This window comes from Anabrus simplex, chromosome 1 (genome assembly GCF_040414725.1).
Source record: "Anabrus simplex isolate iqAnaSimp1 chromosome 1, ASM4041472v1, whole genome shotgun sequence".
NCBI lineage: Eukaryota > Metazoa > Arthropoda > Insecta > Orthoptera > Tettigoniidae > Anabrus > Anabrus simplex.
The window spans coordinates 424,531,339-424,559,309 of NC_090265.1; the positions used below are offsets into that span (position 1 = coordinate 424,531,339).

Genomic DNA, 27,971 nt, shown 5'->3' on the forward strand with positions numbered 1-27,971 from the left:
AAGTGACTGGAAAACCGAGAGAAAGGAATGTCTCTTACTCCACAAAAGAAAGAGCGGAACAGAGAGAGGGAACCTCTCTAACTACAGAAGAAAACAAACATGTGGTGCCAGGAACCTCTGCAGGCTAGAAGGCCGAATGAATGAGACAGGGTGTGAAGAAAGTTGCGAAATGGCCGTGAGACCGGGAACTTCTGTAAGTTTGGCAAATAGAAGAGCCATTTAGATAAACACCACTGTATATAAGTAGTATTGTAAATAGAAAACTGATGATAACCAGTAGTTATAAATTTATTTTATGAATTATATTAATAGAACATCATGACGAAGGAAGAGAATTTAAGATGAATTTAACAGGGATCCTCAACTAGCTCAAGAGATATGTGTTAATAACGTTGCAGAACACTTAAAAGCACAGGCTGAGAAGCGGCTGCGAAGAACTAGGAATAAAAAATTTTCATAGACCTTTACAAGTGGGCGAGTTAGTGTTAGTTAAGACACCCACTGTCTCTAACCCTACAGAGAGATACTACCATAAGTTCGCTGAGCTATACACTGGACCGTATAGAATAATTCATAGTTATGAAAATAACTCATACAAGGTACAAAGCTTGGACGCTACAGTGACTAAGGTCTTTAACTCATCAAACCTTAAGCCCTTTTTCCAACCCGGCCAATATCAATTAGACAATCAAGAAGAAGAAGAAGAAGGAGGCGAAGAAGAGGAAGAAGAACCTGAGGACGAAGAGACCGAAAATATTGCCAGAGAGGAGGTTATCATTCCGGAAGAAGATGGAAATGACAGCGAAGAAGATCAACCAGAGATACCCAATGGTGAAGAAGAAGAAGAAGAAGAAGTGAATATGATTTCTCCAGGCGACCAGAAACAGCGAGCTGAGCAGCGCAAAGAAACGGAGTGTCAAGACTGCGAGAGTAACCACCGGAGATTTCTAGCTCTGCTGGATGCCTATTACCAAGTTAGGAAGGATAGGGAGGCTATCATGTCTGTAGCTGAAGATAGTCCCATGCCCTGAAGTTTGGAATATTGACAGCAGATATAATTGCAATGAGAAAATGATCTTGGAATTTGGGAAAATAAAATTCTTCACAAAATTTTATTTTGTCGTTCACGGGGGGCTATGAACCATTCTGTTCATTGGTGCAATTATATCAATTTGAGTATTGGATATTGGAATCATACTAGGCCACCCACGAAGCCGATGTCTTACAGTATATGTCATAAAGGGGTCCAGAAGAAGCGTTCTTATGTGAAGTGAGCGCGAGCGTCATTATGAGAAATCTCCAGAACCCATTAATAGAAGTTATGTCCCAAGCGAAGCCTCTTGATGAAGCTTGGGGACGCTCTTCCAGTTCCCGGCTAAACTTATTCTAGGAGGGAAGAATGAAATAAATTAATATCTTTGGTTACAGAAGTGTTGCATTGGATTTGTGACAAGAATTGCAACCTGTATTATATCTGCTATATTTTGATAGGCATTAGGGCTGCATTAATTAATGCATTCGCTAAGTTGCGCTCATGATAATTAATGCGGGAAAAGTTTCCCGGGCACGCTAAGATTGCACGCAGCCAAGCGGCTTGATGACGCGACCCGGAATTATAAATTAAGGCCGCCCGGGCATATCAGAGTCATTCTTGGACCGAGAAGCTGCGGGAACGAGTCGTCATACTGCGTGTTGGTGCTGAGAACAACGCTTTGTCTTCAAGCTACAACGACTACCTGTACTGCTATTTCTGCAAAGATGTAAGTAATCAACCTGAATATTCAGATGAATTGAAGATTTTACCTGTGAGATTATGCTATGGGGAGATGAGGTACTGCTTACATGAGACTAATAACTAGTAGCTCCATATTTCTGTGAGGTCAAGGGTTGCAGACGGAATGCTAGAATTATTATTGGCTCAGGTTAGGAATTCTAAAACTATATGTTGTCCATGTGATAGGGTGATAGAACAGTGACGGAGAGTAGTGAAGAAACTATTGTGTACCAGGTTAAAACTCTGAACGAGACTTGGTCAGTGTGACGTGTGAGACACGCTAACAGTGAAGACAGGCATCGAGTTTGGACAGTCTGTAATATATGAATTTATTTTCAGTTACCCCAGCAACAAGTCAGAACGAGTGTTTGACAGCATCATTGCACAGAAGCCACAACCAGGAGCTGAAGCCCACACAACAACAGGCATCGATCCAGGGACGTTGGGAGCACCTGACCAGCACAACATCGAAGAGGACACCTTCCGACTACAGAGGGAGCTGTACGAAGACGCCACACCAGCAAGAATGTATCCAAGTGGTCAACAGTCTCTGATGACAGCTCTGCAGTATATCAGAATGTGGTAGATCCAGTGGTCCACAGGGATGGCCGCTCCGCTATGTCTTCTATTTTAAGGTCAGAGCTTTCCAATTCTGTTTCAAGCATGTCATTTAAATTTAGATAGGAATATGGGGCCCGTCAGTCAGCATATTTGTGTTAATAGGAGAATTTCCCTTGTAATATAGAGCTAGGCCTCAAACTCGAACCCCGTACTTTAAGGTAGATGTTATTTGTAGAGTCCTTGTTAGCGAATTTATTGTTCATTTTTGATTGCGTTATTTTGAAGTACATGTTTGTGTAAGGGTCTGATTGAACTCAGTTGGGCATAGGAGGTTAGTTTACAGATAGGGACTTTTATTAGATCATATTCAGGCATTTGTTTCTGCAGACGTAGAAGTGTATAATTATGACCAAGTCGTGACCAGTAATTCACCCAGATTCATTGATAGAGCGAGCGAGTCCAGGTATTGAGAGATTTGAGCCCATAAGAGGCAAAAGTAAGATTTGCAGTTGGTATGAGAGAGCCCAACCATTGAGAGTTTATTGAAGATATTTTGAAAATGCCTAATATGGCAATGTGACGATCGCTTAATGATTAGTGTGTTGTAGCACCAGGATTTAGCCCATGAGAGGCCTAAGTAAGATGAGCGAGATTGCTAAATGTATCGAGACGAGGGCAGATCGCCCAGGTATATTTAAATGATGGCTTTAACAGCTGACTACGTGAAATGTTCTTTTGAAAGGCAAGACTTTAGCCTGTCTCCTCGGTGGAGCTCATAAATTAGGGGGACTGCTGCACTTGGAGGGGTGAGAATGGAGGTCATTGAGCTTGACGTCACAGGCGGGTATGTTGGTCGTCTGCAGTATTTCAAGTATGCCAGAGGGGAAGAAACGACCTTCTTGTTTTGAAAGCAGAGAGAGAGATTTGTTTCATGTCCTACGTGTTTTACGTAAGATTTTAACACTGGCCCATTTTATACTGACACCCTTGGATGTGTTGATTGGATCTTTGATATTGTTTGCATAGGTATCTTGGACACCTTACCTGTCATAGGACTAGGGTTCGTGACCGTGTCAGGTCATTGTAAATTTTGTAGTGATTTTTGTTTGCACCGGGGTTCGACGGCGTGAGGCTTTGTAAATTTTTTTAAGGGAATCATTGTTTTTGGTGTCATTAAGCAGATATCCATCTTTCTAAACTTCGTGACTTACACTATGGTTACATGCTTGTTGCAGATTCACGTGTTTGTGTGAAGGCAGTGAAATGATAGTCATCAGCTCAGCGTCATTTTTCCATCTCATATTGAAATGATCTTTTATTTGTAAATAATTCAATTTTATGTAATAAATCCCTATTTGTTAAACTTGGAATGCAGCGGTGTTTTCTGTTAGATATTTATTTTAAATTTTTATTTAGTCGAATTCTTACCTGAGGAGGCACATGTCCTAGTGTTTTATCTTTATGTTGCCCCTTTATACCCATGTTATCCTGAGAAGAGCGCTCTACCGGCTGATTGAAGAGGACAGTGTTCAGGTAAGACTATGTGCACCAGCTCACGTCTGTGAGAGTTCGTTCACTACTGTACTCTGGGTTCGAGACCGGCCTTCGCCTGGACGGAACTTAATAGTGCAGTAGGGCACAATACCATGAACTCCTTTCTTAGAAAAAAATGCTAGTCTCTCTAATACATCGAAGGTTTCCGGCGAGGCAGGGTGGGAAAGGTTAGGATTAGGAAGGTACCAGCCATGGTCTGAATTAATGTACAGTCCCAGCATTTCCTGGTGTGAAAATGGGGAAACTACGGAAAACCATCTTAACGGCTGCCGACGGTGGGATTCGAACCCACCATCCCCCGAACGCAAGCGCATAGCTACACGATACTAACCGCACGACAACTCGCTAAGTCATGTTTGAAAATAGGTATTTTTCTATCAGCTGAGGATTTTTTAAATCGTCATATTTTGTATAGGCTATCCGAGATGTACAGTAGCCCGCTGGTTTTCTGATTCAACATACTGTTGGTTAAGTTATTGCGTCTGTCCACATATGATTGGTCTTGTGCAACGATGTGACATATGAACTGAGAGAATACTGAGCCGTTCTTCCCAATATAAAACAGGTACTTTTGAGTGGTCATGAGCATGACTCATAGTAGAGTTTAATTGTCAAATGTCAACTAAGTTATAATACTAAGATTCATTAAACTAACAAATAGTATAACCTAATAGCCTACCTACTTACTGGGTACTTCAGACTTATGTTTTGACTACCTTTTTAATACTGCAAATAAAGCCATCTATTATTTAAACCACCCTGTAAGAAGAGGATAGTGAATGCAAATGGGTATTATTTTCAAATGAGCTGAGCTCGAGAATCCATTATAGCATACGATTCTTTCAGTGTACTGTACCATGGCTCACTGTATGTCTCGCTGCAGCGGAAGCTCGGCTCTCCGCCAGTGTCCAACTGTCCAGTGTGCCGATAAGGAGCCGTGTATCTTGTGTCTCACTGAGCCGTGCTCGTTCACGATTCTTTCGGTGTGCCATGGCTCACTGTATGTCTCCCTGCAGAGGAAGCTCGGCTCTCCGCCACCCGCCAGTGTCCAGTGAGCCGATAAGGAGCCGTGTGTACCTTGTGTCTCACTGAGCCGCGCTCGTTCACGATTCTTTCGATGTTCCATGATTCACTGTCTAGCTGCAGCGGAAGCTCGGCTTCCCTTCAACGTCCAGTGAGTGCGCCACTCAGAACTGTCCGCTGGGAGTAAGCTGAATCGTGTGCCGTGAGCTCGCCGTTCCTGTGAATCGATTCACTCGGACACTTGAATGAATCGATACACTGCTTCGAATCACGCATTCAGTAGCCAACACTGTAGATTCATACTGCACGGTTAACCTGCACCTCACATGGAGAGGAAGTGCTGGCAACACGAAGAAATTCCTTAAGTTATGATTAATCGAAGTGCAGGACAAAATGCTATCGTGGTACATGCATGGGGGGGGGGAGGATTTAATTAAAATGGCATCTAAGTCATTCCAAGTTTCAGTCTCCCAAGATGAAATGAATAACACGAAGTGGTTACAGGAGAAACCCATTCCTAATTTTCTGCCTAGTTGGATTGTCTTTGACAATGCATGTTATCATACAGTGCAAGATAACTGAATCCAAACCTTCCCATCTCGCGAAGATGGCATAATATCAGGTTGTGAATTTCACAAAGGGGAAAAGTCCTCTGACTTTTAATTATTGTATTAAAGGGGTGAAAGTTCCTAATGGTGATCACTGTAAGTACCTTGGTGTTAATATAAGGAAAGAATTGGGGTAATCACATATACGGTATTGTAGATTAATGTTACAAATCTCTTCACAAGAGGATATTTAGGGGTTGTAGTAAGGATGTGAAGGAGAGGGTATATGCGTCTCTGGTAAGCCCACAATAATGGTTTCAGTAGATGGGACACTCACCAGGATTACTTGAATCGAAAATTGGAAAAAATTCAAAGAAAAGCAGCTCCATAAATGCTGTGTGATTTCCGGCAAAAGAGCAGAGTTACGAAAATGTTGCAAAGATTGGGCTGGGAAAACTTGGGAGAAAGGAGACGAGCTGCTCGACTGAGTGGTATGTTCCAAGCTGTCAGTGGATAGATGATGTGGAATGACATTAGCAAAAGAATAAGGTTGAGTGGCGTTTTTAAAAGGAGGAAAGATCACAATATGAAGATAAATTTGGAATTCAAGAAGACAAACTGAGGCAAATATTTGTTTACTGGAAGAGTTGTTAGAGATCGAAATAATTTACCAAGGAAGATGTTTGATAAATTTCAAAATCCTTTGCAATTATTTAAGAGATAAGAAAGGGCTGCGAAGGAAGCGGCCGAGGTTTCAATTAAGATAACTGGTGTGAAAAAGTGAAGCAACAGAAAAAGACATCTTCAGGGATGCCCATAGTTATTTTCGAACACACCTCTCCCGAATGTTGTCTGAATATGATGAGGAGAGTGTCGGGACGGACCCATACACCAAGTCCCCGAGCCAGATGAATCAATCGGAAGCGATTAAAATCTCCGACCCGGCCGGGAATCGAACCCGGGACCCTCTGAACCGAAGGCCAGTACGCTGACCTTTCAGCCAACGCGTCGGACAGTAAATATAATAAATTGTATATCTTTTTTTTTTTTCATCACATCAGAAATTACCTACCGATAATTCAATATACATTGCAAACTAGTTTGAATGTTGGTACTATGAACACAATGGAAAAATATAGACTACAAATTACAGTGGAATAACCAACGACAACAAATATATCAATTAAAATACACAGATTCTATTGCAACTTGGCCCACTGAGCTCGATAGCTGCTGTCGCTTAAGTGAGGCCAGTATCCAGTATTCGGGAGATAGTAGGTTCGAACCCCACTGCCGGCAGCCCTAAAAATGGTTTTCCGTGGTTTCCCATTTTCACACCAGCAAATGCTGGGGCTGTACCTTAATTAAGGCCACGGCCGCTTCCTTCCCATTCCTAGCCCTTCCCTGTTCCATCGTCGCCATAAGACCTATCTATGTCGGTGCTACGTAAAGCAAGTAGCAAAAAAATAGCACCTTGGCTTTATAAACACCAATAATCTGCGCCGAAGGAGAACCAGAATATATTCCAGAACATTATAGCCAAAGTATATACAACAAATAAAGATTTTATACGACATTATTCGGAACAAAGTGGTCCATAATACACACTTAAGTAAATCAATGAACAACTTAACCCTCCTAGGTCCGATCTGAAGAAATATATTTTGTAGACCTAGAACTGCACGTACACAATATAGGAATGTAGCACCTTTATCTCAAAGCTAGGGCCACCAGTCGTAGATGGGAGAAAACTGAATTACTATTAATATAGTCTTTGTTATCCTTCAGATACACTAAACACGCACATTGTAACAGCACTGTTTTATTTTCGCTGGACATCAGGTAGTTAGCTCGACAGTGCATCGTATTATCTGAAGAAAGGGGGATCACGCTAGCACAGTAGCGTCTACCTGAATAGCAGCTACACTTTTACCTGGAAGATGAACTGCTAATTCTAGTTTCAAAATACCACTAATTCTAATTCTACCCGTAACTTAAAGCCAAACTGACCGAGGCAGAAGCCCCCTCAAATCCAAAATGAACTTCTCAAAAATCTCAGAAACTGTCGAAATATTCGGTGAAAAGTTGTCAGAGCCACGTAGCCTAGCCCATATTAACACTTTATTCCTTCTGACACATGGACGCTTCAACTTAAAACGAAGGCAGTTTCCAATAGTTAGCTTTCTCAGTGATCAGTACGTCTCAGGATCACACTTACGACAAACCATGTCTTCTTCCCTCATACTGCTCCAGGCGTATTGGCCGTTGGTCTACTAAGAGACCGCTGTTCAGTCAGAATGCCTCCACAGATTACAAGGTGACGCATGGTCAGCACGATAAACCCCTCAGTCATTATTTATTCTTGGCTTGCTTTCCAGACCGATTCCACCATCTCACCACCAGATAGCTCCTCATCTTTTCTCAGGTACACTGACGGAACCTCGAACCAGCCCTCGGATCCAGGCAAAAAAACCCAGATCTGGCGGGGAATGGAAACTGGGGCCTGTGGGTAAGAGGCAGGCAAGATGTCCTATCTACATAGAAATGTTATAAGTATTTTTTTCACAACATAATTCTCTAATCCTACAACACTGAGCGCGTAGATATTCTGCACGGAATATATTACATTTATTCATACAAAATCGTTGAACAAAGCAATGTAAGGATATTGTGGAAAAGGGTAATGAGAAAACTACAGCTTATTTATTATTTGTTGAAATATTTATTCAAGATGTGTTTCCGTGTACTATTATTTACCAGATTCAATTTGGAAATTCAACATGACATTTTGAATTCCTTGTCTTCAGGAGCTGATTTATAGTATAATTTATTGTAATTTCATTTGCCTGAGATAATGGCATATTTGAAGATAGATACATAGGTGATATTACAGACTTGTTGCTCAAACAAATCGATCAGGATTCACGGGGTCACGATCTTAACAGGTGACCCGTTTAAAACGACTGCGATCAAGCTCAGAAGAGTTGTCAACCATTTCCCAGGCCTTTTGCAAGACCTCGTCGGAAGGATTAACCTCTGAAGTGAATACAGTAGCGATCTCTGTTGGAGATAATATTAAACACATGTGAGTTTAAAATATTTGTTAGTATTTTTGTGAGTACAGGTAGATAAAATTTGTGATTAATCATCGACATCCAATATGAAAGTACACGCTCCTTTACTGTTACTGAATCGACTCCTGTATTGCTCTCTGTAAAATATTTTTAAATATAGAATAACTCAACTTGACTGCCTAATTACTTCTTGCAGAAATAGAATAAGTCTCTAATATTAATTAAATTATTTCATGAAATTGTACAATTTCCCGCATGGCACATCTTATACATTATTTAAATTAATAATAATAATAATAATAATAATAATAATAATAATAATAATAATAATATAATCACCCACATAAAGTAAAAAGTAGATCGCAGAAAACTAACTATGGTAAACATTCGTTTCTAAATCAGGGAATTGATAATTGGAACGCATTAACTGCAACTATTAGAACCTTTTTCAAAAAATATAATATGCTTCAACAATAAACTCCATCATTCTCTGAAGTGTGTGTAAATTTCTAAGTGATGGCGTCACTTTCTTGTTTTTCTTTACCTTTCCATTAGACTATTGACACGACTACTCCGGTGCTACGTTTTCAGCATTCTGTTACACAGCATTGAGGCATGGACACTAACTGAGACCATGTGCAAGAAGTTGCAAGCATTTGAAATGTGGACGTACCGAAGGATGCTGAAGATACCTTGGACAGCTAAAATGACCAATATAGAAGTTTTTCACCATATGAACAAAGAACCAGAAATTCTCTCTACCATCAAGAGAAGGAAGCTACAATACTTTGGTCATATGATGCGGAACAGTAAGTGCCAGTGATGCCCCAAGGGAAAATTAATAGAAAACGTGGTCCGGGGAGAAGTAGGACATCGTGACTCGGCGACTCGAGCCAGTGGTTTGGGGTGACGAACCTTACTCAGTTCAGAACAGCTATGAAGAAACAACAGATCATGCTACTGATCGCCAACGTTCTGCGAGAACATGGCACACGAAGAAGAAGAAGAATAAGAAGAAGAAGAAGATTATGATAATGAGAAGAAGCAGAAGAAGAACCCAATCTACTGTAAGTAGTAGCATTAAGGCAACTGAATTATTTAAGGTATGTGTGAATGTATATTTGAACGTGCTGCATTTACAATGGAATTGGAATGCTCAATTTACTGTAAGTAATCGTGTAAAATTTTGAAATACTTAACGTACGTGCGAATTTGTAGATGACGGTGTTGTAATGTCAAGCTAGTAGTAAGCTCAACCAATAGTATAGTAAACCATAGTGTTAAGCACTGGAAATACTTAAGTTGTGTGTGAATTTGTATATGTTGATGCTGGATTTAGAATATCGGACTAGTAAATTTCTCGTAATATTTTCTTTTCATTAAATTGCTTGTTGTGCTCTTTTTGTTGTTGTTGTTGTTGTTGTTGTTGTTGTTGTTGTTGTTGTTTAGTAATTGTAAATCGGGGAATTGATAATTGAAACGCATTGCCTGTAGCTCTTAAAGCCTTTTCCCAAAAAGGTAATATGCTTCAACAATAGACTCCATCATTCTGTAAAGTGTGTGTAAATTTATATGTGATGGCGTCACCTTCCTTTTTTTTTTAAATTACCTTTCCATTACAGTATGGACACGACTACTCCGATGCTACGTTTGCAGCATTCTGTTACACGGCATTGAGGCCGTACTTATTGTATTATCACACTACAGTAAGTTATTACTGCCACCGGGATGTTTCCCAGTTGCAATGTATTTGTTAATAATAATAATAAATAATGTTTCTTATGTCACCTACCAGCTCCAAACATGCAGTAGTGATCGATGTAGATATCCTTGTTGTCGGTATAGACCACGTTACGGGGTCCACTCATCATATGAGCTGCAAGATAAATACAATACGAAGTCATTTTATACGACAAAATACCAGCGATACACTTATGTTGCAAAACACATTGTGTATTATATTCCACAAGGAGATACAGTATTTTCAAAACTTGTTATAGCAAACGATTGAAAAGACTGTATGCTATTCTAACCCGTAGTATAATTCGAGAAGAGAAGGAAAAGTTACGGATCTTAATCTACAAATACGGAGGGAGTTCAATATTTAATGCAATACACTTTTTGTATGAAAGCATGTTGGTTTCATTGAAGATTCAAATACACAATGTTCTTCCCCAGTCCTTTTGCTACAATACCCTGGTTTACAACATAATCTCCGGTCAATGCAACGGTCTTACACGGCCGTAATGTGAGGGCCTGTGTGCCTGCATGGTAGCACTCGACTGGTCAATGTCGGAGCTAATGTCGTGCTGCATCGATAACTTCATCCTCGTAGTGCTTCCCGTGGAGTACATCCTTCATTGGGCCAAGCAGATGGGAGTCAAAGTGCGCAAAATTCGGGCTGTAGGGTGGATGATGAAGAACAGTCCACTGAAGTTTTGTGAGCTCTTGTCGGGTGCGCAGACTTGTATGAGGTCGTGCGTTGTCGTGGAGAAGGCTCACTGTGCTTTTGTCCACTGCCAGGTCCCCGTAGACTTTCTGCAAACGCCTATGAATATCTGTAATGCCCTGCTTTTCCGCCCAAAGAAATTCAATAACTGCTCTCTGTCTGGTACGTAACTCCGTTATACACGCCACTTTTAAGGCTAGTTATAGCGCTGTCACCTATCGTATATTAGCGAAACTCTACGAGACGAAGCGGAAATATTCAAAGATATCCCAAACAAAATTCCAATTTTTTAAAACCAAAATTGGCCGATAAATAAAATGTGTTGCATTGTATATTGAACGCCCGTTGTACTTTGTTAAAATTATTTACAGTGCTGAAAACAAGGTTTGCATATCCGTTTAATGCACTTTTTTATTTTTCTCTGTGTATGTACCAGTAAATTATGCTGAACTGTAGAAAAGCAACAGAAACGCAATCAAAGCAAAAAGTTGGTAAAGTGGTATTTTGAGCACGAAATTATCGTTCACTGTGAGGCATATCAGTACCGTGAATAGACATCTTGGGCCCTGAGGCATGTTTGAACACAACGAAGCATACTCAGCAACAAATAATCCAAGTTGTTTTGGGGCAGATTATTCCATTCTTGGATAGCAGTTTCAGTCACTTGCTGAACTTTAGCAGGAGGGTTAGGACGGTTGGCAATTGCTCTCTTCGGTTCAGGCCATGCATGTTCAACACATTTCAGGTTCGAAGAATATGCAGGTCACACCATTCGCTGTATGGCGTGCGCCTCAATGAACTAATTAACCACTCCAGAACGATGGGCACAAGCCCACACTGGCAGCAAATCCTATAGCTACAGATCGGAGGATGTTGTCTCTGTATACCAGACCAGTCATATTACCCTGGGAAAAAATTAGAGGAGAACATCGACCAAACATGATCCCACACAAAACATGCTGTTGATGGCGCTCCAGGATCAAGGGCTTGTTCCATCCCTCATCGGATCGTCTCTAGATTCTAACGCTCCTGTTATATTGGTTCACTGATGCAAACTTATGGTAACCTCTTTAGAAAACAGCGTACGCTTCAACTATTCCTGATGCAAAGCTCTACGAGTTTTTATCCAACTCATACAAGCCGTCCTAAGGTGTTGTTTAAGAGGAGCTTTCGACGAGGATCTCCTTGATATCAATCCTCCGTTATGCAGCCGATTTCAGACTCTCTGATCTCACACATTCACTCCAATGAATCCGCAAAGATGCCAGTGGACCTTCGACGTACTGGAAACAACAAATTACAATCCTCCTTGCGAAATATTTTGCTTTGGCGTCCCGTCCGCTTCGATCATCAACCGTTTGTGTCCCTTAATTTTTTCCAAACTCCGGATGTATCACTTTCACTCACTCCAACGCGAGCAGTGACATCCGCTAATCGCCATTCATCTTGCAGCAATGTCACAATTCGAATGCGGTCAGTAGCAAAAATGGGTACTCTTTCCGTGTTTAACTCAGCCCTACAAGTGTTATTGTTAAATTAACTGTCATTGCAAATGCCTCCTATCGGAAAAATATCGAACCTGATCCGGGTTTAGCATCACTCAGTCTTAGACTTTGGCCTACCAGGCATAATATAAACACGTCTGAGGTACCGTGAAATATGCGAGTACTGTGTGAGCATGGTATTTTAGAAGTTAACATCTAAGTTCATTTCTCACCTAACCGTATATGAACATTTTAATAATATTTTTCTAAAAGTTTTATTTGCTTTACGTCCGTATGGACGTTTAACTGATACACTCCAAGCTATTTGGTATCGGCACTACATGTGCATTTTAGTCCAGCTATGTGATCGAATGCCGTTCCTGACGCCGACCCTATGTGGAGAGACATTTTGTCGAGTATTAAGATAAAAATTAGCATCCAGCCCCCACGCCATAGGAATTCATCTGAAGCAGCTAAAATCTCCGGTTCGGTCTGGGGCCCTCTTAACCGAAAGCTCCAACGCAGACTATTCAGTCAAACGGCCGGACAGGAGACAGAAAATTGACTTGGAATTAAAGTACGCAGATGATAATATTACATAACTACTGTACGCTACGATATCTGGATATATTACTAGGATAAAATGTACACTGTCCTTAATGTAAAGATTATCAAAGAAACCTATTCCATAATGATTAAGATACATATACTTATTAAGGACGTGTAAATAAGTATCAGTCACCTGTGTACGTATCAATAAATAAATAAATAAATAAATAAATAAATAAATAAATAAATAAATAAATAAATAAATAAATAAATACTTATTTTCGTATAAATGAAAATTTGTCCAAATTTGCCCTCTTGAATTCCAGCCTTTTCTTCATATTATGATCTTTCCCACTTCTAAAAAATCTACTCAAGCTTATTCATCTACAAATGACCGAGCTCGATAGCTGCAGTCGCTTAAGTGCGGCCAGTATCCAGTAACCGGGAGATAGTGGGTTTGAGCCCCACTGTCGGCAGCCCTGAAGATGGTTTTCCGTGGTTTCCCATTTTCACACCAGGCAAATGCTGGGGCTGTACCTTAATTAAGGCCACGGCCGCTTCCTTCCACTTCCTAGACCTTTCCTATCCCATCGTCGCCATAAGACCTATCTGTGTCGGTGCGACGTAAAGCAAATAGCAAAAAAAAAAAAAAAATCTACAAATGTTATTCCACGCCATCTCTCTATTGACAGCTCAGAACATACCGCTTAGTCAAGCAGCTCGTGTCCTTAATCCCAAGCCTTCCCAGCCCAAAGTTTACAACATTTCTGTAACACTACTCTTTTGTCGAAAATAACCCAGAACAAATCATGGTGCTTTCCTTTGGATCTCTTCCAGTTTTCGTATCAGGCAATCCCAGTGTGGGTTCCATACACTGGACCAATGTTCTCTCCTTGGCCAAACATTCTACTGAACAGGCAAATTAGGTGTTGCCTACTGTCTGGAATGAGAAATAATGAGCACAAAATATCCCACACATTGTAGTAGACGTACCTGATCTTCTTGGAGTATCTACCAGAATTATTGGACGCTGTTAATTATTTTAAAACTGTCTATTCTCCTTAAGTCCCATACCGTTGTCTATATGAAACCTGCCCCATAATCATGTTCACCTTCTTATCTTCATATTGATGTACAGTACATACTGTCATCTAAATCTACTGGTTTCCTTTTCCATCTCTTGGCACACTCTGTAGAAGTATTCAAAGGGAAATATTTTTGCATCGTGTCGATTTGTAACCCAGACGCTACTCCTTTATAAGTGACTCCCTGCCATTAGTTGCTCTAAGGCTATCATAAAATATCGTAACTATTGCTGAATTTGACATAATATAATCCTTAGCATTCACAATGCTGTATTAAAATAAGTTGTTCTTACCAAGTCCGTCATAATTGGTGTTCAGTCGGCTGCCATTAAGGAATCCTGTTCCGGTTACTTTCAATCTGGAAGGAAAAGAATTTCATGTACACTCACGAAGCCAAATTCATTTCTCAACATAATAATCTAAATATTAATCAATGAAGTAAATAAAAGAATTCATTCAGCTATGAGATACTGTATAAAACATAATACTGAGCTCGATAGCTGCAGTCGCTTAAGTGCGGCCAGTATCCAGTATTCGGGAGATAGTAGGTTCGAACCCCACTGTCGGCAGCCCTGAAAATGGTTTTCCGTGGTTTCCCATTTTTCACACCAGGCAAATGTTGGGGCTGTACCTTAATTAAGGCCACGGCCGCTTCCTTCCCACTCCTAGGCCTTTCCTGTCCCATCGTCGCCATAAGACCTATCTGTGTCGGTGCGACGTAAAGCAAGTAGCAAAAAAACAAAAAGACATATAATACATGCCAAAGGGATGTTAAGAAATGGCCATCCCGCATTTACATTTGCGATGAGAAATTGTGGCACATAAAAGAACGGCGATTAATGTTAGTTATGAAGTGTCTTACAGAACCACCACCCTCTTCAGCGTCAGTCCCCTCTCAAGAGCATACTTCTAGTAATATGACTGACAAGTTCTTACCTCCCCCTCCCTATGTTGCTGGGGATGGTAAATAACACCCATGGCATTCCCTGCCTGTCGTAAGAGGCGACTAAAACGGGCCCCAGGGGCTCTGAACTTGTAAGCGTGAGTTGGCGACCGTGGGGCCCTTACCTCAGTCCTGGCATTTTTTCCACTTACTTGTGTCAGGCATCTCACTTTCATCTATCCTATCCGACCTCTCTTGGTCATTCTTGCTCTTTTCCGACCCCGATGGTATCAGGTATCGAGGCCTAGGAAGCCTTTCATTTTCACGCCCTTCGTCACCCTTGTCTTCCTTTGACCGATAACTTCATTTTTCGAAGTGTCGGATCCCTACCATTTTTCTCTCTGATTAGTGCTATATACAGGACGGTTGCCTGGTTGTACTTCCTCTTAAAACGATAACCACCACCACCACCACCACCACCACCACCACCACCACCACCGCCACACTTACCTTCCTCCAATGGATGAGCATTTCATATCCATCTCTATACAAGTCGAGACCCTAATCATATTACAATGGACTAACCTGTCACTCCAATCGTTATATAACTTATTTCATCGAAGGAGGCTATTTCTAACCCCTTCTTCCTTTCACACCAGGGCATCACATCGTTCATTATTTTTTGTTACTCCAGATTTACTTCAAACCCAGTGATGGATCGGTGGATTAAGGTGTTAGTTAGGTAAATGTGAAAAACTTATAATCTACGGGAATGGGCCAGATTTTCTGCACGCAACTGTACTCTATCGTAGTTGCACCTAGCAAAAACCACTATGTGAAATATTTCAGTTTAGAATTCTGAATAATAATAATAATAATAATAATAATATTAATAATAATAATAATAATAATAATAATAATAATAATAATAATCTTCATTCAGGCTAGCAACCCGTCGGAAGGACATTTGATTGCTTTCAAGTCTTGCAAAAAGTAAAATGCAAGACCGTAACGGGTCATATGGCCCAATACTTGGAAGGAAGATGATAATAATAATAATAATAATAATAATAATAATAATAATAATAATAATAATAATAATAATATTTTACGTCCCACTAACTACTTTCGACGGTTCTCGGAGACGCCGAGGTGCCGGAATTTTGTCCCGCAGGAGTTCTTTTACGTGCCGGAAAATCTACTGATACGTGGTTGACGTATTTCAGCACCTTCCAGTACAACTGAACTGAGCCAGAATCGAATCTGCCATGTTGGGTTCAAAAGGGCAGCGCTTCAACAGTCTGAGCCACTCAGCCCGGCCTTTGGAATTCTGTCCGGAAAGGTTCTGTCACGGAAAGTTTAAAAGAATATATTGGCAAGTTGCCTCTCCTTGTAAAGATGTGAGACAGTCAAGTTGTTGTTGACTTCCATTCAAGCGAAAAGTTAATTCACGAGCCATCTACGTTGTGTCCACTTCCCGTCACGTGACTAACCTATCTGCTATTGCCCATATGTAAACACCAACTTTCCCTTCGTCTCTCTTATCCATATCACGTGGTTTTATGGAAAAAACGTTTGAGGGGGAATTCAAACGATATTATTAATTTCTTAAGTGTACAAGAAATATTCAATTTTGTGGAGTGCGTGACACAGGAACTATTTGAATATAACGCAAGAGGAGAATTTCTTGAGAGGCGTGTCCTCGATTTCAAAGACTAACACTTCGTTTACGTAGGCGTTGAAATTATCCACAGGAAATTCAAATCTCTGAAATCCGTCCACTGGCAAGAACTATCGAAGAATTGATTCCTATAGGAAATGGGGTTCACTCCAAACTGTCCGTTCAATAGGGTGATCGATTATTCCTTGTATTTCTTTCAATACAACAACATAATGGTTAACTGTGTACAGGCTTATATTACTACCTTTGGTGGTGGTGGTGGTGGTGATCCGTTGTGTTCTCAGATGAGAGCCGTTTCTGTCTTGGTGCTAGTGATAGCCCCAGGTTGGTGAGAAGGAGGCCAGGTGAGCCCTTGGAACCAAGCTGTCTGCGGCATTGACACACCGGACCTACACTAGGAGTTATGGTTTGGGGAGCGATTTCCTTTGACAGCAAGAGCACTTTCGTCGTTATCCCAAGAACCTTAACAGCGGATTTGTACGTCAGACTGGTAAAAAAGTAAACTCGTGTCCTCATCCCGAGATGGTGCACCTCTTTTCAGACGCACCCCCAATGGAGGGGATCTCCATGTACCATATTAACCACATACCAGCCCTCTCTAGCTGTACGGGGAATCGAAACCGGGTCCCGATAATGGAAGCTAATAACACTAACCGTTACTCCACGGAGATCGGTTGTGCTGCCATTGATTTGAAAGATTCAAGAGGGAGTTTTCCAACAGGATGATGCTCGTCCTTATACAACAGCCGTCACCCAACGTGCTATACAGAGTGTCAACCTATTACCTTGGTGTGCGAGATTACTTCACCTTACGTCCATTGAGCACATATGGTACAGTATGGGACAATAAATTGATTGTCATCCAATACCAGCATTAACGTCCGACTCGTTGGCTGACCGGTCAGCCTACTGGCCTTCGGTTCAGAGGGTCCCGGGTTCGATTCCCGGCCGGGTCAGGGATTTTAACCTTAATTGGTTAATTCCAATGGCCCGGGGGCTGGGTGTACGTATTGTCTTCATCATCATTTCATCCTCATCACGACGCGCAGGTCGCCTACAGGAGTCAAATAGAAAGACCTGCACCTGGCGAGCCGAACCCGTTCTGGGATATCCCGGCACTAAAAGCCATACGACATTTCATTTCACCAGCATTAACCGTTGCTAACTTGACTGACGATGTGCAACAGCCCTGGAACTCCATCCGACACAATGAAATTCGACACCTGTACGACACAATGCATGCTCGTTTTCATGTTTGCACTCAAAATCGTGACAACTACAGCGGTTATTAACGTACCACTATATCACATGAATTCTTGCACATACTTGGACCTGTGACCTGGAAACTTTAATCAAATAAATATAATTACGTAGGCAATAGTTTAAATTAAATTGCATTCCTGTAAACTAATGTCTTCTTGGTATTGGGATGTCATTTTCCGCCAGTGTAATATTGACACGTGGTCTGAATATGTTGATGAAAGTACGAAACTTAATTTAACAAGAAATATATTTAAACGTAGTAATCACCGGGCGAGTTGGCCGTGCGCGTAGAGGCGCGCGGCTGTGAGCTTGCATCCGGGAGATAGTAGGTTCGAATCCCACTATCGGCAGCCCTGAAAATGGTTTTCCGTGGTTTCCCATTTTCACACCAGGCAAATGCTGGGGCTGTACCTTAATTAAGGCCACGGCCGCTTCCTTCCAACTCCTAGGCCTTTCCTATCCCATCGTCGCCATAAGACCTATCTGTGTCGGTGCGACGTAAAGCCCCTAGCAAAAAAAAAAAAAACGTAGTTATCATACTCACAGAGGAACTCTGCTGAATTTTCCCGAAAGTATGACGTCTCCTTGGTTAGTACCTGGATCGACGGTAATTGTAAGACATCCTTGCAGTTCCATCAGGCCCAATGGGTACGGGTACCGATACTGTTCATGCCATACCATGTGTTCCTGAAACAATAATATGTCAGGTATGATTATTTCACTTCAAAAAATTGCTCATAATTACTCCTGTCCACCTGAAGCCGAACACTACGAACTCAACTTACAACACGTGTGATCTCAACTGTGTCTGGCGTCGATTATACTTGCAGCACTGGTCTAAACGTTAACACCATAATTTAATAAAATGTAATGTAACCTGCAAGCTTATTGCGCACTTTTTGCCAGATTTTATTTTGTTAAGGTTATGTTTTCTAAAAAGATCCGTTTTTAAATATTTTAAAACTGCCCCGAAATTTAATCCTTCTTTTTTTTTTCTAGTTGCTTTACGTCGCACCGACATAGATAGATCTTATGGCGACGATGGGACAGGGAAGGTCTAGGAGTGGGAAGGAAGCGGCCGTGGCCTTAATTAAGCCACAGCCCCAGCATTTGCCTGGTATGAAAATGGGAAACTACGGAAAACCATTTTCAGGGCTGCCGACAGTGGGGTTCGAACCTACTATCTCCCGAATACTGGATACGGGCCGCATTTAAGCGACTGCAGCTATCGAGGTCGGTTTAATCCTTTTTTAGAGATTTAACGTCTGTGTGAGACAAGTCGTTGTAATGTATTACGACTAAAATCATTTGTTAGGTGTCAAATTATACAGTATTACGAGCATAACAATTTCAAAAAATATGTACTGGTTTTCATTTTTTGTTCATGTTTTCGACTTCGCGTTTAAGCGAGCTATTTTCCCTTGATTATGTCACAGTAGTTGCAGGTCACTGAACCCCTAAAAGTAGTCCACTTTCACTTCCATTCTCCCTATGTTACTATACATCTCCTTTTTGTCGTATGGGGTTCAGACTTCAGATTAGTTCGCAGTGCATGAAAATAATGTAACTGCCATTTTTATTGTGTGTAAAATTCGAGATCTCTCTTTGATGAAATTTAGTCTAAATTTATTAGCATGTCCAAGAGCAAGAAATCCCATAGAGACATACTAGGCCTACATCAGTCAAATGTGAATGAATCTTGTTTTACAAACGCAATAACATGATGCATGATTACAGTTCACCGGCATGATCTAAATTATACTATAATTTCAGAAGGAAACAGGCGTTTTAGAATTCCAGTTAGGAGGATTTAGGTGGATTTTCTGCGTGAAAATACTCCAGAAATATGGATCACAGTAGCTTGGACAAGACTGGGCAGACATAGCGTGATATTCCACCGAAGAAGAGGAAGGGAGGCGCACCTTCTAGGTCACCCGGTGGAGAACGCACCTGGGTCCATTCGTTCGCTGGTTTTCACGCCAGCGTTTCAGCTTTGTATGACCACACGCGAAGGGAAATACACTACTCTAGCATAGCACTCAAGAGTTACATAACACACAGCTAGAGCGAACGGTATTTATGCATTTGTGTTATCTTTATTGAGTTAATTCACAGCTTTTAATTATTTTTGAAACAGTATGAATCTCATTTCTAGTGCTATTTGTAAAGTGGAATATGTAATATACAGCGAATTTTTCATTTTGGAGTTTCAAAAATACTCATGAACTGACGGACATCCTATAATACTCGAAAATCTTGCAAAGGTTTTCTTTCAGTGGATTATGTAGGAGCACAAATGTCCCCTTTGCTGACCTGTCTCTCAACACGGGATGAATCCAGTATTACTTTGACATCGACCGCCATCGAGAAATAACTAAAGCAGCACATAATATTACTGCATTCAAATTCTGTTAATAATTATTACAACTCCATATACGATGGGTTATGCCAGTACACACTCCGAATGTGAACTGCAACGTGAAAACACGCACGTATGTGGCCATTTCGGCTATCTGAAGAATGATATCAAACTTGCTTAGCAGCCTGTATTCATTTCAGAATCCTATTGAAACCAGCATATTAAGTCACTGTCGTGGTATCCTCCCATAGTGCATTCTGGTTATTTCTCCTAGCTGTTGAACTATAAGGATCGATCATCTTAGTCAGATTTCAAGATTTGTGAAAACACGCACTTGGGCCGTAGTCTTACAAAAGTTACATAGTAACGATGTGTTGTTGAGAAATCATGTTAAGCGCTGTTAGATGTGAAGCTTCCACGGTCTGTCCAGAAGAACTATATAAGTACAGTGACAATATATTTTTTTGTAATTTTATGTGGTGCTCGTAAACTATTGAGTGGTTCTGTACTCTTCCAAACTCCTTCTGCCATCCTCGCTTTCTGACACGCCTTGGTTAACCCTAGAATGGTAACAAGGAAATTTAACGCTTATTGGTAACTATACGCTTCCAAGGCGTACACGGCGCAAAACAACGCCTGTACTGTCTCCTATGTTTCTTTTCTCCAACGTTCTTCATGTTAACTACATCACTAAGTATAGAGGTTAATTCAATAATTTTTTTTTCTGAAACTTGAATTAATTATTCTATTTCCAACACAAGATATACAAGGCACAAGTGGTGCATAAAAATAAACACCAGTTAAAAAATTTGACCCTCAAGACAGTCTTACTAGCTTGTTGAAAGTAAATTATTGTTCCAGAAGTAACTCAAGTAAAAGATAAATAACCTACAACAAATTTGATAAAATCTCATATGAAATAAACTAGAAAGAATCACACCAATGTTAGCCTTCAACTCTTCTAGCCCAGTAGGCAGTGTTACCTTACACTGCACGCACACATTGCTGCTGTGTTCACCACAAATTGATTTTTTGCACTTGTGACAAACCATATTCGTCATTCTCCTTTTCTTGTAGGAGCAGTAGCTACAGTACTTCCTCTTGAGGTTTCTATCCATTGTTTCTTCAACACCAGGTTCAGACACATTCCCCAAACATTTCTGGATGCTGTCCCTAACTGCATGGGGCATGTGTGGTTGTTGGAGCCTTTGCATCATCCAAGGATATGTCAACTGATCAGACAGCTTGACTAGAAAAGTGTATCTAGATAATGGTCTCGTTCCGTCCTTTTATACGTCTATTATTGGTAACAATGCGTCTGAGAGGCGTATAAAACTTGACATTAAATGGTAACTATGCGTCACTCAGGCGCACTACCTTACGTAAGAGGCATTATTACTCACCGAACGTGGACAGGAACACGGCTGGGACGTGACTGACACACGTAGGGGGGCTGTTTGCAGCATAGCTGGAGGGTAGGGATGCCCTGTCAAAGTCACTCGCTTTGGCGGGCATTTACATTTGCATGTACGTCTATGAGGCGTATTGTTACCATTCTAGGGTTAACTGTTAACACTTGTTTTGTTCTTTTCAGATCCCAGAGCTACTACGTTTACGAGGATTATGGAGGCTTTAAATTTCCTGGTTTACGAAAGTTTTCCTTTTCTATGATCGGCCTTCAGTTTTTCTAGTGACGGAATATTCCTTCGATGAATATTACGTTGGCATCATTTACATTAAAACAACAACCAGCACAATCGTGTATAATTTGTACAGTGCCCTAGTATCGCTGTTCCTGATACAACGTAGGTCCAACTCCTTGTAAACAGGAACTGGAAATATCGAATTTCGTATTAGGCTCAATCCTTGATCCTTGTAGTATAACTGCTAGGAGAAATAACCAGAATGCACTATGGGAGGATACCACGACGGTGACTGAATATCCTGGTTTCAATAGGATTCTGGTCCGCCTCTGTGGCGTAGTGGTTAGTGTGATTAGCTGCCATCCCCGGAGGCCCGTGTTCGGTTCCCGTCTCTGCCACGAAATTTGAAAAGTGGTACGAGGGCTGGAACGGGGTACACTCAGCCTCGGGAGGTCAACTGAGTAGAGGTGGGTTCGATTCCCACCTCAGCCATCCTAGAAGTGGTTTTCCGTGGTTTCCCACTTCTCCTCCAGGCAAATGCCGGTAATGCTCCTAACTTAAGGCCACGGCCGCTTCCTTCCCTCTTCCATGTCTATCCCTTCCAATCATTCCATCCCCCGCTAGGCCCCTGTTCAGCATAGCAGGTGAGGCCACCTGGGCGAGGTACTGGCCATACTCCCCAGTTGTATCCCCGATCCAGAGTCTGAAGCTCCAGAACACTGCCCTCGAGGCGGTAGAGATGGGATCCCACGCTGAGTCCGACGGGAAAACCGACCCTGGAGGGTAAACTGACCTGCCCCGTGGTGTAGGGGTGACGTGCCTGCCTCTCGCCCGGAGGCCCCGGGTTGGATTCCCGGCCAGGTCAGGGATTTTTCTCTCGGCCTGAGGGCTGGTTCGAGATCCACTCAGCCTACGTGATTAGAATTGAGGAGCTATCTGACAGTGAGATGGCGGTCCCGGTCTTGAAAGCCCAGAATAATGGCCGAGAGGATGCGTCGTGTTGACCACACGACTCCTCGTAGTCTGCAGGCCTTCAGGCTGAGCAGCGGTCACTGGTCAGGCTAAGGCCCTTTCAAGGGCGTTGCCGTGGGTTCCTTGGAGGTAAACTGATAAATGACAGAACAGAAGAAATACAGGCTGCTAAGCAACTTCAATATCATTCCTCAGATACTCCAAAATCGAAAGGGTGAAATATACTTCTTCAGTGCAGCTTCGGCGATGGAAATGTCATTTTTAAGTTAGGAATTGTACCTTGTCGTACTTCATAGGGTAAAGATTATCCTGGCCACCAACTTCACCCATTTGAAGGCCAATTGAGGAGCGTATGTTCCAAGAAAGTTACAGTATTTCCACTTATTTTTTTAATAGTTCGTCCACATGCATTACAGTACTTGAAAACTCTTGAATGCCGTGTGCAATCCAGACCAGAAAGATGTAATTACTTAAAAGTAGTACCATACCCGATTATGTGTGCGTTCCATGTGCCTTTTATTATACGTTTCCTTGCGTTTATCTACAACTTACTTAGGGTGGAAATAGTGTCTTTCGAACAGACACTCCTCAATTGAGAACTTACCAAAAGTACGGTCACAATTGGTTAAAACACTGAAGGAAAAACTAAACTTTCTGGGTGGATTTGGATACTGTGAGCCGATATACGTCCAGATCGAAACACGTTGTCTATAGTATTAGGAAGGCAGTCACAGTATTTTACCTCAGCTGTGTATATGCTTCTAACTTCGTGTAATGTAAAAGTACGTGCATGCAATACAATCGCATTTACACAGATTTCTCTGTAGTCTTTGTTTCCAAAATCAAAAGACTTTGACCTTTGTTCAACATTTGCCGATAAGAAACTCGGAACTACAAGAATGAATGTCCTGTACTCACTGTGCTGACATTTTGGTTCTGGGATGCATATGGCAAACTGCAGGACATGCAGGAGGATATTAGAGCTGCTCCGAGAAGAACGAGGTAGTTCATCATCTGAAACAGATGTGGGTGTAAAGTATAATACGTATAGTGCTAATTATTCAGACCGAAAATCGATATTCTGTAACAAGAGAGCAATGTAGGTAAAATAATCCAGTCCCCCATGGAGTAACATTCGTGAGTTCACTGGTGTTCACGGGGTACTAGGTGAGAGTGTAATAACTTTTGTGAGGTTCCTTCCGGTATTATTCCTGTCCAGCCTTCCTTAGTCATTTCTTCTTTATGACCCCGAAAATCTCCTAACTCCTGGTGTTATGGCCATTACCTTTAACCAATCAACACTCTCATTCTTAGAGAGTTCAAAATTCTACCCTTTCCAATTCATCCTGTTATGTTGGGTATTCAGCCCGAAGGCTGGTTGGATCCTCAACAGGTTCACCATTAGCTGTCATAGATGGCCTAAGTGTCACTGAAGAGGCGTACTAGGGAAATGAGGAGTGAGGTAGTTTCCCGTTGCTTTCCTCACCGAGCCAGAAGTTGCTATTGCACATCAGTCTGCTAAGCCCACTGAAATGCCTGCACTAACCGACCCTATGAGCGACATTTTCACACCATTCATAGCAGGGACTGGCTGCATAAGGAATGGCATTACTAGCATCACTCATACCTCAGTCACTTTCATATTGTCAAAGCCAAGGATAAGACTGAGACAGATCAATGAAAGTAACAATTTTATTCTAGCCCATACCAGAAGACATAGTGCACTGTAAACACTACATCTTGCCAGCAAAGGCATAATTCATCCTAAGAAAGCTATATACTTTCATTTCATTTCAAAAGGACCTACTCCACCTCTGATCCTACCAATAATCATCTGCAAATTAAAAACTGACGCTATTAATAAATTTCTGAGATTTCTACTAATTTTGTGCTTGTATTGACTAGCCCTGTGGTGATGAGGTAGCTGTCTCCCTCTCACCCGGCGCCCTAGATTCCATTCCCGACCAGCCAGGGAATGTATTCTGGACTGAAGGATGAAACGGGGTGAAGTCTGCTTAAGGAGCTGTTACCCGGACAAGAAATGCAAGAAATGAAATTGAGGATGCGGTCGCACCAGTCACTTGACATCCTAGTATCTGTAAGCCATCCGGATGGGCAGAAGTCACCTTGGCCCACTGTCGGCAGCCCTGAAGGTCATTTTCCGTGGTTTCCCACTTTAATACCAGACAAATGCTGGGGTTATACCTAGGCCACGGCCCCTTCCTTCCCGCAACTAGCCCTTTCTTATCCCATCGTTGCCACAAGACCTACCTGTGTCGGTGCGACGTAAAGCAAAATTGTAAAAGTCACCATGGCAGGCTAAGGCCTTAATGGGCTGGTTTTCATATGTTGTTTTTGTGACTTTATTGTTATTTATTATTGCCTAAAATTTTTGATTGCTGTTCTTTAAAATCTTCATATGTAATTTAATAGTTACAAATTAAAGAGGTTCATTTTGATGTAGTGTTTACTGATTCATATACTGTAGATAGTATAACGTATAACTTAGATGTATTTACGACCTTTGCCCTAACTACGATAATACATACATGTTATTAGCCCTACTTGGACTCGAACTACGCGTATGGGATTGTTGACCATCGTGCCTCAAGTCTTTTGTATTAAACAGTGATATCAAAATACCGCCTCTGTGGTGTAGTGGTTAGTGTGATTAGCTGCCACCCCCGAAGACCCGGGTTCGATTCCCGGCTCTGCCACGAAATTTTAAAAGTGGTACGAGGGCTGGAACAGGGTCCACTCAGCCTCGGGAGGTCAACTGAGTAGACTAGGGTTCGATTCCTACCTCAGCCATCCTGGAAGTGGTTTTCCGTGATTTCCCACGTCTTCTCCTGGTAAATGCCGGGATGGTGCCTAACTTACGGTCACGGCCACTTCCTCCCCGTTTCCTTGTCTATCCCGTCCGTTCTTCCCATCGTCCCACAAGTCCTCTGTTCAGCATAGCAGAGGTGACCACCTGGGCGAGGAACTGGTCTTCCTACCAAGTTGTATCCCTACGACCCAAATTCTCACGCTCCGGGACACTGCCGTTGAGGCTGTAGAGGTGGGATCCACCGCTGAGTCCGAAGGAAAAAGCACCCCTGGAGTGCAAACGGATTAAGAAAGAAAGAAAGGAAGAAAGAATAATATTGTTATAACATTTAAGTCCCACTAAATACTTTTTTTTTCAGTCCAGTACTTCGGTGAATCCTCCAGGATCAATTTTCATCCACAGGACCATAAATATTCCTGAGGATCTTTCTTCCTCATTCGTCCGCTCTCATCACATTAATTTATACCAAGAGTTATATTTCACTAAAATAATCACTGATGGTTTTCCCACTGTCTTATATTTTCTTATTACTTTAACTACTTTGTTAACTGACCTAGATTTAAAAATATGAATTAGCATCAATTATTAGCAGCAATCATCGATATAATTTCCTCCTGCACCTCAATATTTAAAATTATCAATGACACTAAATGCGTAAAGGAGTCAATAAGAAGAAGAACAGGAGGAGGAGGAGAAGAAGAAGAAGAAGAGGAGGAGTTTCGCCTCAGCTAATGTGTTATAGGTATTTTGATTTTATGCCATTTAGAATGCGTCCGTGTCACGTTCGACAATCTGCTTTTCTATACCAGATGGCAGGGAAACCGAAATTCTTTAGGCGGCATATGACTTAGTGTTTATTAATCTTCCCGGGTAAACACCAAATATATCGACAGAGATCTATTAAATGCTGATTTTGCACGACATGGCGAATTGAATGGACTTTCTTTCCATCCTTGAAAAGTCCAGCTACCTAAACCGGATCTGAACATAGGATCTTGGGATCTACATACTTACAGAGGGAGCTTACTAATCAATACTTTTTTCCATATATATATATATAAATAATTGGATAGATATTCCTTATATGTATTGACCCTTGAGCTGTGATCTATTGAAGTAACTTGCCGAAAAGACCGGTAATATATAAATAATATTCTCTTGCCCAGTATTACAACGATACACACAAAATATATCACACAGTTTTCACATACCATTATTCAAGAGGATGCAGTTTTCAGACAAACATAACGAATGTAAACTTAGCGAACAAATTATCAATAGAATGTTTACCCTAAAATGGTAGAGTGTATGAGCAAAATTAATCCTACCTTGAATATCGGATGTCCTTCAGAAAGAGAATGGCGCTCTGTTGTGAAACGGGACCCAATTTATAGTTCGTCTCTTTATTTGAATTCTTGATGCACCTGTATCTGCCATCTGTGTAAATAGCTCTCTGAGAGTAAGGAGGGTATGTATATATCACTCTATGACGCATTATGTCTCTTTGAGATTTAAAAATTAAGCGAAATAGATTTCGCAGGTACTAATTGATTCTCCTTTTTAATCAAGCTCAGCGTTACTTTAGCTGAAGAGTACGAAGATCAGGTCAATAACATTTTCGAAATGATTGTTGTTGTTTTTGAGTGTTTTATTATCTGATAAATTATAGTCCGAAGTTGCATTCCATGGAACACATCGCAAATGCATTAAAATTGAGTTTGTTTCTTTCTTAGTACGCACGATTTACGACCTCTTTCATTCGTGTAACGTGTTAGCTCCGCAGGTTGTAAGTAACTCCTCATCTCTCACAATTTCTGCACATAACTCACATGAAAAGAAAAAGCTTCAATCACCCTGTTGGTTTCAGGACATGAACATTCGCAGAACCCAAATTGAAGTTTTAACAACCTAATATGGAAGAGGATTCCCATTAACAAATAATGTGTTTTGTATGCGTTAAATTTCAGCCCATTTTTTCTCATTGTGTGAATTCCAGATTTATAGATCCCGTGGCTGAAAGTAACACCTTAAAATTGCCGGCATATATCTGTGGCTTGGTTCTAAAAGGTCCAATGTCAAAAAAAACTGTTTTTGAGCTATGAGCATTTGAAGTTTTGCTTATAGTTTTCCAATTATTTTTTTCAACAACTAACTTATATACTTTCTTTGTGGAAGTCACCTTCTTAAACGCTAATTTTTTCTATTGTATTCTTTAAAAATTTTCAGGTCTCTAATCTTT

At 41.2% G+C, this 27,971-nt stretch overlaps 1 protein-coding gene across 1 annotated transcript; it reads right to left on the minus strand.

Moving 5' to 3' along the window:
* Positions 1–8,270: 8,270 nt before the first annotated feature.
* LOC136866896 (uncharacterized) lies at positions 8,271–27,124 on the minus strand. The gene is made up of 6 exons (XM_067143993.2): positions 27,061–27,124; positions 23,821–23,916; positions 18,473–18,615; positions 14,395–14,459; positions 10,327–10,410; positions 8,271–8,520 (listed from the first exon to the last, which is right to left on the minus strand). The coding sequence occupies exons 2-6, from the start codon at positions 23,914–23,916 to the stop codon at positions 8,399–8,401; spliced, it is 510 nt and encodes a 169-aa protein (XP_067000094.2). The 5' UTR covers positions 27,061–27,124; the 3' UTR covers positions 8,271–8,398.
* Between the last annotated feature and the right edge of the window lie 847 nt (positions 27,125–27,971).